Here is a 13,951-nt window from a genome sequence, read left to right on the forward strand (position 1 = left end):
CCACTGCGGGTAGCTGTGCGCTATATAAGCTCAACTACATTTACATTTACATTTGCTTTGTCTGGCGAAGTCATGCTGCAAGAATCTTGTGGCTTTCAGTTTCCTGCAGAAAGAGGCTGAAGGACTGGGGGCCAGCCCAGCAACACCCAAATGGAGGCACAGCTCTTGAGGGTCTCTGGACCCTGTTGGCACCGTTGGTTCACTTAGACTCTGGGCTGGGGTGTTCTCTGGTGCAGTTGTGCTTTACGGTGCAGCGTTCCAGTGGTCAGAGGCTCACTCTCTGTATCAGTGACCTGGTTAAGAGGGGACAACCGGGCAGCAGGGCCACTCTCTATGTCGGCTTTGTTGATTCTGACTTCCCTTGACGGTAGGTCTGTCTTTGTGTTGTTGAGAGTCCGGATTGGACCACCAACAAGCCTTGGTTGCTGCAACTACTCCGGTACACAGGGTATTGGTGCTGGGTGGCTCATAAGGGGTCCTGGCGCCTCCAAACTTGGCAAGGAGATGGAGCTGACCTCCTGGAGCACAAAGACCTTCTCCTGTAGCGCTGCTTCTTCGTGGGCCCGATGGCAACATGGTGGGATGCTTTTGGGTACCTGCAGATGCAGGGGAGCTGCTCCTTTGCTCCAAGGGAGATCTTTTTCTGTGGTTGAGGTATTGGGCAGTCCTCCAAGTGTTTTGGGGAGGATGTCCAGCTCTTTCCAAAGTCGGTGCCAGCAATGGTCGAAGTGCAAGCAGCCTGGCAGGGTTTTGCGCCAATCTTTGGTGCATGTCTTTAGTTTTCGCTCTCTTCGGTTCTTCTTCTTTCTTCCTCGGTTTCTAGTAATCGAATCTAATTTCCTAGTGTCAGGAGGCCCCCTAAATACTCAATTTATGGGCATTAAGGGATGTGAGTGGTGTAACCAATTGACTACTTACCCCTGGGGTCACAATACTCCTAAATGACCACTTCCTTTGGGGAGTGGGTATCACCTGGCCTCATGCTAATTCACTGCTACAAATGCGAGAATTAGGAAAACTGGAACAATAGTCCTGAGAGTGGTACTCAACCTGGACCACAGATATAAATATTGATAGTCCTCAAAGGGTCCAGGCTTCAACAGCACTGGAGGCCTGAATCAGTCATAATTTAATTTTTTTTTCCTGCTTGTGCATCCACCATTGCATTGAATTTATTTGAGTGAACATTTTTGAGTTAACCGCTTCAGCGCGGCGCAGATTCCTGCGCTGTGCTGAACGTTCCATTGGGCTTATGGAACCATGACGGAACGGTTCCGTCATGAGCACAGCTCAACCGACGCTCATGACGGAACCGTTCCGTCATGAGCATGGAAGGGGTTAAAAACAAATATTGCATTTAGTACTGTTATCACACATACATTGTTTAATGTTTATTTCAGTACAATTCAGTAGTCCAACAAGAGCCTCCTCAACCACCCCAAAAGTGAGCACTGATGGTTTAATAAAGTGAGTGAGCAAGTCTTGCTCACGAATGGAGGCGATGCAGCGAAGCTCCTGAAGTAGATTTAGCAAGGTCACGCAGAAGCACTTTTGGTGCTGCTGCATGTTGCTAGGCAGAGTTGGGATTAGGTACCTGGGTACTGCCAGCATACCTCCCTAGCTACACAATCTAGCTACACAATCCAGATCTGAGAGAAATACAGCCTTGCAGCTCGTGCAAAATGCCTATGCATATTATTGGAACGTTCCAGTAATGGCAAAATAAGCTAAAATGTGATGCTGTTCAGTGGAACGGAATTACCAATGGCCCGATTAATTCCAACATTTCCACCCACCCCTTTCTTGCTCCTAGATACGGACATTGCACGTGGCCCAGATGAATTCAAACATTTCCACCCATCCCTTTCTTGCTCCTAGATACAGACATTGCACTTGCACCTTAGATCATGTGATGCCAGTGCTCTGGGTTTTCCGTCAATGGTTTTTTAATCCTACTGCTTCTTAGTTATTGGACATTTTATAGTGTCCCAAAGCACTTTAACGGCTATAAGGTTAACACTCACAAACAGCCATGCGAATGAATAGCCTCTGAATTACCTGCACAGGGCCAGACTTCAGGGCTGCAGACAGTGGGTTGGGTCTCGCTGCCTTTTGCTGGGTGGAAGGTACAGAGGCGCTAGGAGTCAGACGCACAGCTGTGTAGAAAAGATAAAATGCTATTTAGTCATTAGTCAATGAACCAGCAAATTTTATTTAGGGACCGGCATGTGTTCAGGAAACATTTATTTTCACATTATGTCAGTGTGGCAAAACACAGGCTTGTTTGAAGACCTCTTTCTTCTTTTTCAGATTACAAATATGTAAAAATGATGATTGCAGATGACAGCATCAGAGGAGTCACATTATTGAACTGCATGGACTACGAAGTGTGTGTTGGGGTGTGAAGGTGGAGGTACAGTGACTTTAATGTATTCCAGTTTCAAAGGAGGATTCCTGGACATTCCACGTTTGACAATCTGCTCCCCAACAGCTACATGAAAAATGTGCATTTCTGAAACAGCTCTCCAGCTACATGAACAATGTGCATTTCTGAAACAGCTCTCCAGCACCTAGAATTCTTTTAGGACCTTCATGGTGTTTCACTTATCTCCAGTTAGAAGAATCCAAGAAAGTTCAATTATCCCTTTTCCACCTGCTCTACTTCACTGCGTGCAAGGACTTTTACTAAGAACAGAGAACTGCCCATAATCTTCAGCCCTTCTACGGAACCCTACAAAAGAAGATTCACATCCCGGCTGTCTTTTATGAAGAGCAAGGGCACAAGCTTTCTTTGTCGCAAACATGGTGCAAAGAATTCCCACACCTTCTCTTTATAGGAAAGAAAACACCACTAGAATGAGTACATCATGGAAAAGCGTAGCGCTCCAACAGTCATGAAGGCACCTTCAACACGACCTCTATTTCGCATCTTGGATGCGCTCAGAACCCAGAAAGCCTGACCTGTGTGGTGATCGTACTGAGGAAGCACGCAACTAATTCCTGAATTTATTTCAAGAGAAAGACACACTGGTTTGTGGCACATACTGCAGCACTAGCTACAACAGACAATAACGTGTCTGCGTGGACTTCAGTCAGAATAATAAAGGAGTACCTCAGAATTAGACTCTTCGATCAAAGGGTTCATTCACCTATGAGCGCTATGTACAGCTAATGTACACAATACCTCAGGACTCCCTTTATGCACTATTTACATAACCTTTAATAAATATCTGCTGGGCTCTACACCACCTACTCCTTTCTTACGGAAGGTCATGAGCATCTTCTGGGCTGTAGGCACAGCCATTGTTAGGAAGCCTTCCATGGCTACCTCAAATATCTAAAGTCAAGCTGTGGTACTTTATCAATGTTTGCCAAATGTACCTCCATGCATTAAAAAAAGACCTGGTGGGGACTTCCGTGTCACATTAAAACCCCAAACAGACCAGACCCTCCCCCTGATTTGATGTTCATGGTTTCTGCAATGCCAGGTACTGCTTTTACACATTTAGTGGTATATTCAGATGTCTGAACGCAAGTCCAAAGAAATGGGAAATGTTACTTACCATGCAAGCGTCTGTCCGTAGCATGTAGTGCTGTTGATCCACATGCTCTGCATACTCCTGCCCTCTCGAGTTGGGCTTGGACATTGCAAGTTGTTACTGTTTGAAGTCATTCAAGGCACTGGATGCCTTTTGATCCCTCCCTTAGGTGGAAATGAACATGGGCATGATCCCAATTTAAAGATGTTTTTTTACACAATCAGAGAGCATAATTATGGAGTGGTGAGTTATGATAATATGGTGACCATGCTAATAGTGTGTGTAAGGAATAAATAAGTATGAAAAAAACATCTGCGGGAAACGCCGACTTCCAGCGAAATAGGTGGGAATAAGTGAATCTTTAGCACTACATGATCAGAACAGATGGTTACAGGATAAGTAACATTTTCAGAATGTAGCACGTGTGGCAGTAGATATCATGATCTACATAGACTGTGAAGCAGTACTCCTCTAAAGTGGTGGTTAGTCAGTGGATGCTTCAAATGTCTTAGATAAAGTTATAAAAGTATGTGGCCAACTTTTGCTTTCAAACAGACTAGAATATCCACACAATAGTGCTTTGTAAAGATGTGTAGAGTTGACCATGTAGCTGATTTACAAATGTCAGCAATGGAAAGGTTACTTGAAAAGTACACGGCCGCATTCTTTTTTAAGAGTAGAGCATCCCCAGGGAGGCAAAGGCAGCGTTCTTTTATCTTTATGGTAGCAGGGTGAGCTGCATTTTACAATCCACCGAACTATGCCATCTTTACAGATTGCGTGACCTGTATGAAGTTTAGCAACGGCTACAAAGAGGTGTTCAGTTTTACTTAAAAGTCAATGTAGTACATTACAGCGTGTTTAACGTCTAAGGTATCAGGAGCTCTTTCTGCTACTGAGCCTGGCTGAGAGAAAAAGACTGAGCTCAATTGTTGATTAAGGTGGACTGAGGATGCCACCCACCTTAGGGAGGAAGTCTATCTGCTCTCTCACCCCAGCTCCAGTTCAAAGTGAAATCGCCAATGTGGTCCTTGGCTGGAGGTGATGCCGCTGACCACATCGGCCCGGGAAGCAACCACCAGTGCTGGATGACTAACAGTGCGAGCAGGTAATGGACCTCAAAGAGAGACTACATCAGATGCACAAACTGCGTCCTTGGGCGGGAACAGTGACTGTTGCCTAAACAATTCATTTATTCAGGCACAAGCTCTTGAACTAAACTGTGAACTGGTTCTGAACTGTTTCCAGTGAGCAGAGACCTAGTGAACTGCACCTGTGCCTGATCAGTGCCTAGAATCAACGAGCAATCAGCAATGTACCAACTCCTACAACAGGGAGAGAATGATCTAGTCACGCAGGGGTCTCCAAACCGGTCCTGGAGGGCCGGATCCATGCCAGATTTTGTGCATATCCCCATTTAGATACATGTAGTTATTTTAAAAATCTGGCATGGATCCGGCCCTCCAGGACCGGTTTGGAGAACCTGTGGGTGGCTCTACTAGGCATCATAAGTTTTCATTTTTTGGGGGGCTTACTTGCTAGTAATCTTGAACGCTAACAATAGTAATAGTAGAACTCTAACACTACGCTCTAGTGCCCAGTGAATATGCTGAACCTCAAAACATGTTGAAATTAGCTTAAAACCTGACTGGCCCATTTAACTTTCCTATAAGGCCATACTATATGTGCAGAAGTACACTGTGGCATAAAAAGTTAAATGCCACTTGTGGACTGGAGCACCTATTGTGCCATCCAGTACAGTGGCAGTGAAAACATGTCTTCAGGTCTACCCTGTATAGCATAACAGCAGTCACTCTTGACATTTAAGAAAACCCACATTTAAATACCTCTAAGCTCAACTTGCTGCCCACAAGGCAGAAATCATAATATTTAAGAGATAATATATGTGACAATGGAAATGGCATGTTCCCCCAGTAACTAGGCCCCGAACAACACTATCACTGGTCAGGCTGTAGCTGGCACACAGGAAAAGCCAAAGTATAGAGTATACACTGTAATCTATACTTTTTGACCTGCACCAGCTACAGACTCCATTCAAAGCCTTAATTTTATATTTAGCAAAAATCTAATCAAAATAGTTAAGTCAAATTTGAATAAAATATACGGGAAATGCAACTGTTAGAAAGTTACCTTTACCCTGCCTGAAGCTGCCGGATGCTAAAACCCGGTACCGAGAGGCAGAGCCAGCACAAGTTGTGCAACTCCCGCACAAGAGCAGGAACCAACCTCTCCGGATCACCCGATGATACCGGAATCTTAACACCTACAAGGTACTACCAGGCCTTATCAAAGTCAGGCTAATATACCTAGACCCATCCAGAACCTCAAAATACAGGGCTCCATTACTTTTTCACTAGTTTTTTTCTAGGTCCTGAAAAAAGCCTGCCTGAGTCCTCCTGGGCAATTTAAAGGCTGAAACAGGTCTACCTTTTTATGGACAAAAAATAGTGCGAAAGACTCTTAACTCCCCTTCCTACGCAGGCCAAAGTTTTTGAATAAGCCTGAACCCAGACCTAATACATTTTTCCTTCAGTCTGGCCACTCAAGCTGTTTTATCACAACATTTTTTCACTCACATTGTTATCCACCATCACTGATCACTACTGTACCAACCAGTGGTTTACCTCCGGGTGGAGGAAGCATAAATACTAACCCAATGATGATGCTGCCACGTACCTAAAATAGAGCCGGAGAACCAAGATATACCGCCACCCAAAGCCTTGACACGTGATTGGGTGTTTTTTATCGGTACAATGAAAAGATAAAACTAATAAACACTGGTGACTCAGGACAAGTGATCCGTCCCCCATTGATTTTTTGACGATTGAAGCAAGGAAGCTGAATGGATCACAACCCCTTCCTTCTCCCTCCTCTTGATTTGATATAGGATGCTAATTTGCATCAGCTCTCAATCAACTGCCCAGCTAGTGCTTAGCCTGAATTCAGTGTGAAAAGTGCATCTAGAGCAGAGACAGTGGCCTGGAAGAGGGGAGGGCCCTAGCAGAAGACCAGCTGGGGTGGGCCCAGTAAGTTAACTTCAAAGGGTCCTGCCCTGACACAAATAAATGTTAGGTGACACTCTGAAAGTCCAAATATTAACCCCCTACTCACCCTGGCACCAAACCGTGTGGAAGGAAAGCTACCGCCAGATAGTTTTGAGCGAACACAGAGGAGGGGACTGCTCATTATCCTGGCCACACATCTGGGTAGGCACGCAGGTTCTGACAAAGGCAAAAGGTTTTACCCATCTTAGATTTTGAGAGGGAGGGGCACTGTGGTACTGTTTGCAGTAGGGAAAACAGGAACTGCTGAAAAAGTGCGCAAAGTTGTCCCTGGGAACTTATACTCAATTGGTTAGGGATTCTCCAGGAGTCACCCCATCCACTAACTACTGCCAACGTTAAAGGTGGCACCCTCCCCTTAGAACATCTTTGGGACCTGGGGAAGATCTCAAGATGACTTGACAGCTGTCTGTGACGAGCCCTGAAGGACTGAACGTGCTCCCTCTTGTACACCCAAGAAAAACACATTACTCCAGGGGTCAGCTGATTGACCTCCTGTGAGGCTACAGTGACATAAGATGCAAGAGGCCTTTTCCTGGAAATGCCTAGCTGACCAGTCGCAAATAAACTGGACTTTAAAGTTGACCTATGCCTGACACCCCTAGAGGCTCCAAGTGGAGAGCAAGAGGAACAGAACCCTAGTTCTGCGGTAGCCCTACAAACCATTGAATGATGCACACCTTCTACTCTCTGGCATCCAACCTGGATCACCAGATGGTTGTAAGTACAGGAATCTGCAGCCAGTATTTGGTTCATTTGCCGTCTTGGCATTGAGTATGCCTGCACACCAGTGTAGAAAAGAAGGCACTGGACCACAGTAGAATTTCGGATGATTGCCGCCATCCCTCTGGCATGGACCTAAATCTGTGAGGCATGTGGTGGTAGCTGGCTAAAGTAAAATGGGAAGAGGATACACATATCTGCCAAGGAGCCAGATTGTGTTTCAAATGTGAGAAGTGGCCTGCTCTCCTTCAGATTTGCATACGGCTCAACTGATCAGAACAATCTGTGTGAGGACAACTCAATGGAATGAGTCTGCAAAGGAGCTTTGAGATCAGCCCAGAACAGGTGCCAAGAGGAAGCAAGCAGAGAATTCGTGCTGTGTCACTGCAGCACCATCTTTTGTCACCCTGATTCATTTTCCCCCAGGTGCCAGTATATCCACTTCTTCAGCACCAGAGGGATTCAGTCTGGGGGATCCAGCTCCAATGGCCAGAGGAGATAACCTTAATTTGTGAACTCTTCGAGTCATCTGTCGAACTTTCAGAGATATCGCTGACTGAAATGGAAATCACTAACTGACTCTAAGGGACCAATTTCCCAGTTCCGACTAATGCCATCATCATCTAAGTGGGAGCTCTGCCACAGAAATGATGGGAGATTCTGAAAAACAGTCCCCGCACCAAGGAAAGCTTAAGCTTTGTGACCTAAAACTGGCAATGGGCTCACTATTTCGATCAGGCCTGTTGAAAAGCAAATTAACCAGATTTGTTCTTAATGGATCAAACATCTAAGAGCACCCAACTGCCAACCTCGTATTATTGACTCGGCGAAATCGCTGGAAGTAACTCGACAGAAATCTAAACATGCAGAAACACATTAGAGCCGCAACAAAAGGAGCAAACTTTCAGTTGAACGCCTTGAGAAAATTAAAACCTTTCCCTCCCACAAATGACTTCAAACTGGCAGTTCAAGCTCTAGTAATCCCAAGAGTGGAATATGGGAGTGTCTCTCTATGTGGACTTCCCAGATCTACAACGGCCCCTCTAAGAGTATCAATCAATCAATGCAACAGCCAGCTTCATCAGAGGCTCCAAAAGAAACTGCCACATCTCCCCTGATCTTAGAGCTCAACTGATTACCTTTCGAAGTCAGAATTAAACTTAAATCCACTGATGACACACAAGGCTATACATCACCACACTCAGAGTTATATGTCCCAGAAACCGGTGTTCTCTTTTGGCAACAGATCCTTCAGGAGCTCCAGTAACCTTCTTCTGAAACCACAACAATTTGCCAAGAAGAAAACATACGACTGTGCCTTTTCGGGAATCACTCCTAGGATTTAGAATGCATTGCCCCCAGAAACCAGGCTGAATCCCTCTACTACCTCTTTCAAAAGAGAAGTAAAATCTCTTCTCATGTCTAAATTCACGTGAACAATGTATGTTACTCGTAAAACTGCCGCTGGTGTTTGCATGACATAATTCTGTCTTTCAATGTTTCTTGTTCAAATATATGCCCTTGTAAAGCGCTCTGATACCAGCAAGGGTTATGTTCGTGCTATATACAACCCTCAAATTAAAAATAAATAAATAAATAAGTCCTTGGACTCCAATGATCTATATCCATAACAGAACAAGGTGACCAGACCATGGGTCACTAGGATATTAACAGAGGCATTCTGCTATGCAGAACCAGAATTTTCTTGGTGCATAGCATCTTTTCAAGGAACTAACTTACTTGACTGGTACCTGCAGTCCTCATTTTCTAAAGAAAAGTAAGACTGGACATGTTATTTTGGATTACTTACTATGTTGAACTGAATTTGAGTTTCCAACAACACCCACTTCCTCACAAGGAATCAGCTTTCATTGCTTCCTTGAGAGACTAAAATACTTAGCGAGTATCCAGGCTACTGAATTGAGCTGCACTATGATTGGTTAGGGTCTCGGACACTGATGTAAAACACTGGATATTGCACAGTAACCACCGTCTGTCCCAGGACCCCAAGGAAAAAGAAAGGCCACTAGGTAGAAGAGGAAGCAGCAGCACAGCATCAGCTGTGGCTAGTATCAGCTTGCATTATGCAAGTGAAGTTACCCTTGGTTTATAGTACTTCAACAATACTCCATCTGCAATGGATGAAAACATTCCACTACCACTCAAGCAAACATTCTAACAATACTCAGACTGACGGATATGAAGATTACACCAGTACTCCGGCTGAGATGCATGCAAGCATTTTACTGATACAGGTGGAAGAAAGGTCTCCACAAGGATCTGTAAAGCTTATCACTCTCGGTTGCATGTTTGTTTTTTGTGCAGCGCTCTGCCTTTGTCAGTCAGTGACCTTCATTTAGGGTCTCCATTCGATCAACAAAGAGACATCATAGTTGGATTCTGAAGTCAATGCACCCCTCTTTATGAGGGTGAATGTCTCCAACCATGCGACATGCAGTGATAGTATGTATGCAAATGGTATTTCTACACTGCAAAGCTAGTCAAAAGGCACCAGAGTTCTGTACATAGTCAAAGAGAAGCATACAAACAACAAGTAATAGGAGAGGTAGCCGGGTTGCAGTGGTTAACGCTTTGTAATGTAGTGTTCTTTAAAGGTGAGCCTTCAACTCTTTCCTAAACTGAAGCAGTGTTGGGAAAGTCATGACTGATGCTGTTCCAGATCCTGGTAGCATAGATGGAAAAGGCCTGCCGTCTTGTTTTTTCTCTTTTACACTTCTTAGTCTGATGGTATCCTGGTTGCAGGTGTTCTGGGAACCACCAGAGATGGTGAGCTTGTCTGCAAGATAAGCAGAGGTGCCGGTCATGATGGCTTAGTAAATGAAGCAACTGGTTTTGAAGATGTGGGCCAGCAAGGCGAGCCAATAGAGTTCCATTAGGATGGGGGAGATATTCTATGTCTTCAGGTGGCAGCATACTCTGAGCCGCACGCCTTTTTACCTATGCTTCTGTGATGGAGTAGGTGACCTGCTAGTAACCCCGGCCTCATGCAAAGGCTGTTCAGTTTCATGTAACTGATGAGGGACCTGGCTTTCGTGGTATCTGGTACATGCATGATAGGCATGTATGTGATTTCAAGTGTGGCTGGAAAGTGAAATGTTGGGAGTGCAGATACAAAGATTTTGCCCCCCTCCCCCTCTTTTTGAAACCAGTTGTGGCCTGTGGCTGTTGGCCTGGGAAATGCAGCGCCACAGATCGTTTTGTGTAGAATTTGTTTCCCCTCTGAAGCAATTCCATTTCATATCCGAGCTAGCTTGAACTCGTCTCAGGAGGGCCTGCAAAGTTGCCTAACTTAGACATGAGGTGGTGAGGTCAGGATGAATACCCTCCAGTGTTTCCGGGATCCTGAGAAATTCTAATTGTACAGACATGCTGATCATCAGGTCTTGCCTTTAGACCATAATGAATACTGCCCCTCCCCTGAATAGGAAATTGCTTTGTAAACAATCACTGAATACCGAAACCACAAAACCGTTAGTTGAAGCCTTCGAACTTCCTCTTGAATGCGCCTCGAATTATACTAAGCCATTATCGGATAAGTTACCAACAGGATAACACAGGCCACACTGTTAAATGTCAATTTATTTTCTAGTAACAGCGCTAAGAAGGCTACAATAGTGTTTGGGGGTTGGTCTCTTACCCGTATCATAGGTACTCTGGCCTTTGATATCCAACTCTGCGAACAGAGCGCGGTAAGTAAAGCCCTTACCTTTATTATGTAAAGAAATGTCTGGAAATTGAAATCATCACCTGTTGTGTCACACTGATGAGGACTTTGTAACCCCCACATTATCTCTTGGGGTATCCTTTACTGCTTGCCCCCGCTACCATGAAAGAGTCAAGAGCTAAAAGGGAGAACTATTCATAAGGCTTGAATGCAACAGTGTTGTAGCCCCAGAACACCAGCTTTAAACACTAACTGTTCTAGTTATTGCCCAGTAACCTCAGACTAGCCTCGGATTCTAGGAGAAGAACTCACAATCAGTCTGAAATGGATGACCAGAAGCATATACACCATTACATTACACATATTTATCTGTTCAGCCGGGTCCTTTACAATCTGAAAGTAGAAGAGGTAGGACAGCATGCATGGTTTACAAAGGAGCACTGCCGCCTACAGAGTTCCAAATCCAAAGAGGACCCTTGCCTTCAAGTCCTGCATAACTTGGAAATCCGAGAAAGGGGGTATTGCCTGACTTTTTTTTTATATTTTCCAAACAAAAACGTGTCATCCATACAACTAAAAAGAATCATTATTTCTCACACTCTAACAAATATATGAATCCTCATAGCTGTTCGGTCACTGCATAAAAAATACCAGTCTTCTAACCGAATGCGAATTTGCTAAATCAACACCTCAGCAGCATTTGATTTCCTTGTCACTCCCGATGATCTATTATTGATTCAAATAAACATGTAGAGGTCATTATTTATTGCTGGAGGTCACCACAGGTTATGGAGTTGTCCCGACCAGCTCACAGGCCATGCTTCTGAGGACATTATGCAAGCTTGGTAGCAACCTGACATTCATCAGCCCATCATTAGCAACCATATTGGCGAGAGTAACACAGAGGGAAAGTGAGAGATAGAAGAACAACAGATGTGGCGAGGCAGAGAAAGGGAAAAAGGGGCATAAAGAGAGACACAGAAAACCACCCAGAGAGGGGCATAAAGAGGGAGCGCACAGCAAGAACTTGAAAACCAAAGATGAGCTGGGGAAAAGGTGGAGCAAAGAATGGAGACAGAGAAAAAGAGGAAGATGCGGGAAGAGGAGGTGGGAAGCATGGAGACAGGACTAAGATTAGAAGTAAGAGGTGATGACTTTGCTTCGAGGGTAAATTGCTGAGATGCAAGGGGAGAAAATGGCAAAGACAAAAAAGGGAATAGAACAGAATGGAATATGCTACTTACCAGTATGCATCTGTTCTTGGCATAGAGGGCTGCAGAGTGGTACATTTATGAATAGATCGCCATCTGGTGTTGGGCTCGGATGATTGCACTTTGTTTTTCTTCTGAAGAAGTCTTTGTCGTCATAGGTGACTCCTCCTCTCGGTGTTAGTGCGCATGGGCATCGGCTCCATCCTTAGATTGTTTTGCCATAGTAGGGTTAGATGGAGTAGTGTAGTGTAGTACATAAAGATATGCCCATGTAAATGTATCTAAATAAGATAATGTTGGGACAGACACAGGTTTCCGGGGAGGCAGGGAGGGCATGTACCACTCTGCAGCCCTCTATGCCAAGAACAGATGCATACTGGTAAGTAGCATATTCCGTTCGAGGCATATGGGCTGCAGATGGTACATTTATGAATAGATTGTACAGCAGTTACCTCCCTAGCGGTGGTCACCAGTGTCTGTCGCAACTGTCTGAAATAGAGTTTTTAATACAGCTTGGCCCACTCTGGCTTGTTGTGCAGCCTGTACATCAACACAGTAGTGCTTTGTGAATGTATGTGGTGTAGACCAAGTTGCTGCTCTACATATGTCATCTAGGGGAATGTTCCCTAAGAATGCCATAGATGCTCCTAGTTTTCTTGTGGAATGAGCTCTAGGAGGAACAGTTAATGTTCTCTTTGCTTTAATGTAACATATTTGTATACATCTTACAATCCATCTTGCGATGCCTGCTTTAGAGATAGGATTGCCCTTATGTGTTGGGGAAAATGCTACAAATAGTTGTTTTGTTTTCCTGAAGTCTTGTGTTCTTTCTATGTAGTATGAAATGGCTCTTTTAACATCTAGTGTATGTAGAGCCCTTTCTGCCACCGTCTGTGGCTTTGGAAAGAAGACTGGTAATTCCACTGGCTGATTGATGTGGAATGCTGAAATTACTTTAGGCAAGAACTTTGGGTTTGTTCTAAGAACCACTTTATTCTGGTGTATCTGTAGGAATGGTTCTTGTATTGTTAATGCCTGTAACTCGCTTACTCTTCTGAGTGAGGTAATGGCTATAAGGAATGCCACCTTCCATGTAAGGAATTGTATTTCGCACCTATGCATAGGTTCGAAGGGTGGCCCCATTAGTCTGGTGAGTACTACGTTGAGGTTCCAGACTGGGGAAGGTGGTAATCTTGGTGGAATGACTCTTTTAAGACCTTCCATGAATGCTTTTATCGCTGGTACTCTGAACAGTGATATGCGCTGCCTGTTTTGTAGGTATGCTGCTATAGCTGCTAGATGTACTCTGATAGATGTGTACGCTAGATTACATTGCTGTAAGTGTAACAAGTAGCAAATAATCTCCCTTGTTGATACGTCTAGAGGGTTGATATTGTTATTAGTGCAGTGTATAGCAAACCTCTTCCACTTAGCTGCATAGCATGCTCTGGTGGTTGGACGTCTCGCTTGTTTAATTATTTCCATGCAATTTGGGGGGAGATCTAAGTACCCAAATTCTAGGATTTCAGGAGCCAGATCGCTAAGTTCAATTGAGTTGGATCTGGGTGCATTATCTCTCCATGGTTCTGTGTAAGGTGCATGGGTAGAATTCGTAGCTTTTGATGTGGCACTTGTGAGAGTTGCAGGAGCGTGGTGAACCACGGCTGTCTTGCCCACGTGGGTGCTACTAGTATCATGGTCATTGAATGT

General features: G+C 44.5%; 2 protein-coding genes across 6 annotated transcripts in view; one reads left to right on the forward strand and one right to left on the reverse strand.

Annotated features, from left to right (window-relative positions):
* FAM78A (family with sequence similarity 78 member A) overlaps positions 1 to 3,435 on the forward strand; it is a 984,894-nt gene extending 981,459 nt beyond the window's left edge. For all 3 annotated transcript variants that reach the window (XR_013595138.1, XR_013595140.1, XR_013595139.1), the window contains one exon: positions 2,311 to 3,435. The gene's annotated coding sequence lies outside the window, so the exon portion shown is untranslated. The remainder of the gene's footprint in view (positions 1 to 2,310) is intronic.
* NUP214 (nucleoporin 214) overlaps positions 1 to 13,951 on the reverse strand; it is a 369,960-nt gene that overhangs the window by 235,979 nt on the left and 120,030 nt on the right. For all 3 annotated transcript variants that reach the window (XM_078646199.1, XM_078646198.1, XM_078646200.1), the window contains exon 14: positions 2,059 to 2,156. In XM_078646199.1, the coding sequence (XP_078502325.1) occupies positions 2,059 to 2,156 (98 nt within the window). The remainder of the gene's footprint in view (positions 1 to 2,058; positions 2,157 to 13,951) is intronic.

The sequence above is a fragment of the Lissotriton helveticus genome, chromosome 5_1 (genome assembly GCF_964261635.1).
Source record: "Lissotriton helveticus chromosome 5_1, aLisHel1.1, whole genome shotgun sequence".
NCBI lineage: Eukaryota > Metazoa > Chordata > Amphibia > Caudata > Salamandridae > Lissotriton > Lissotriton helveticus.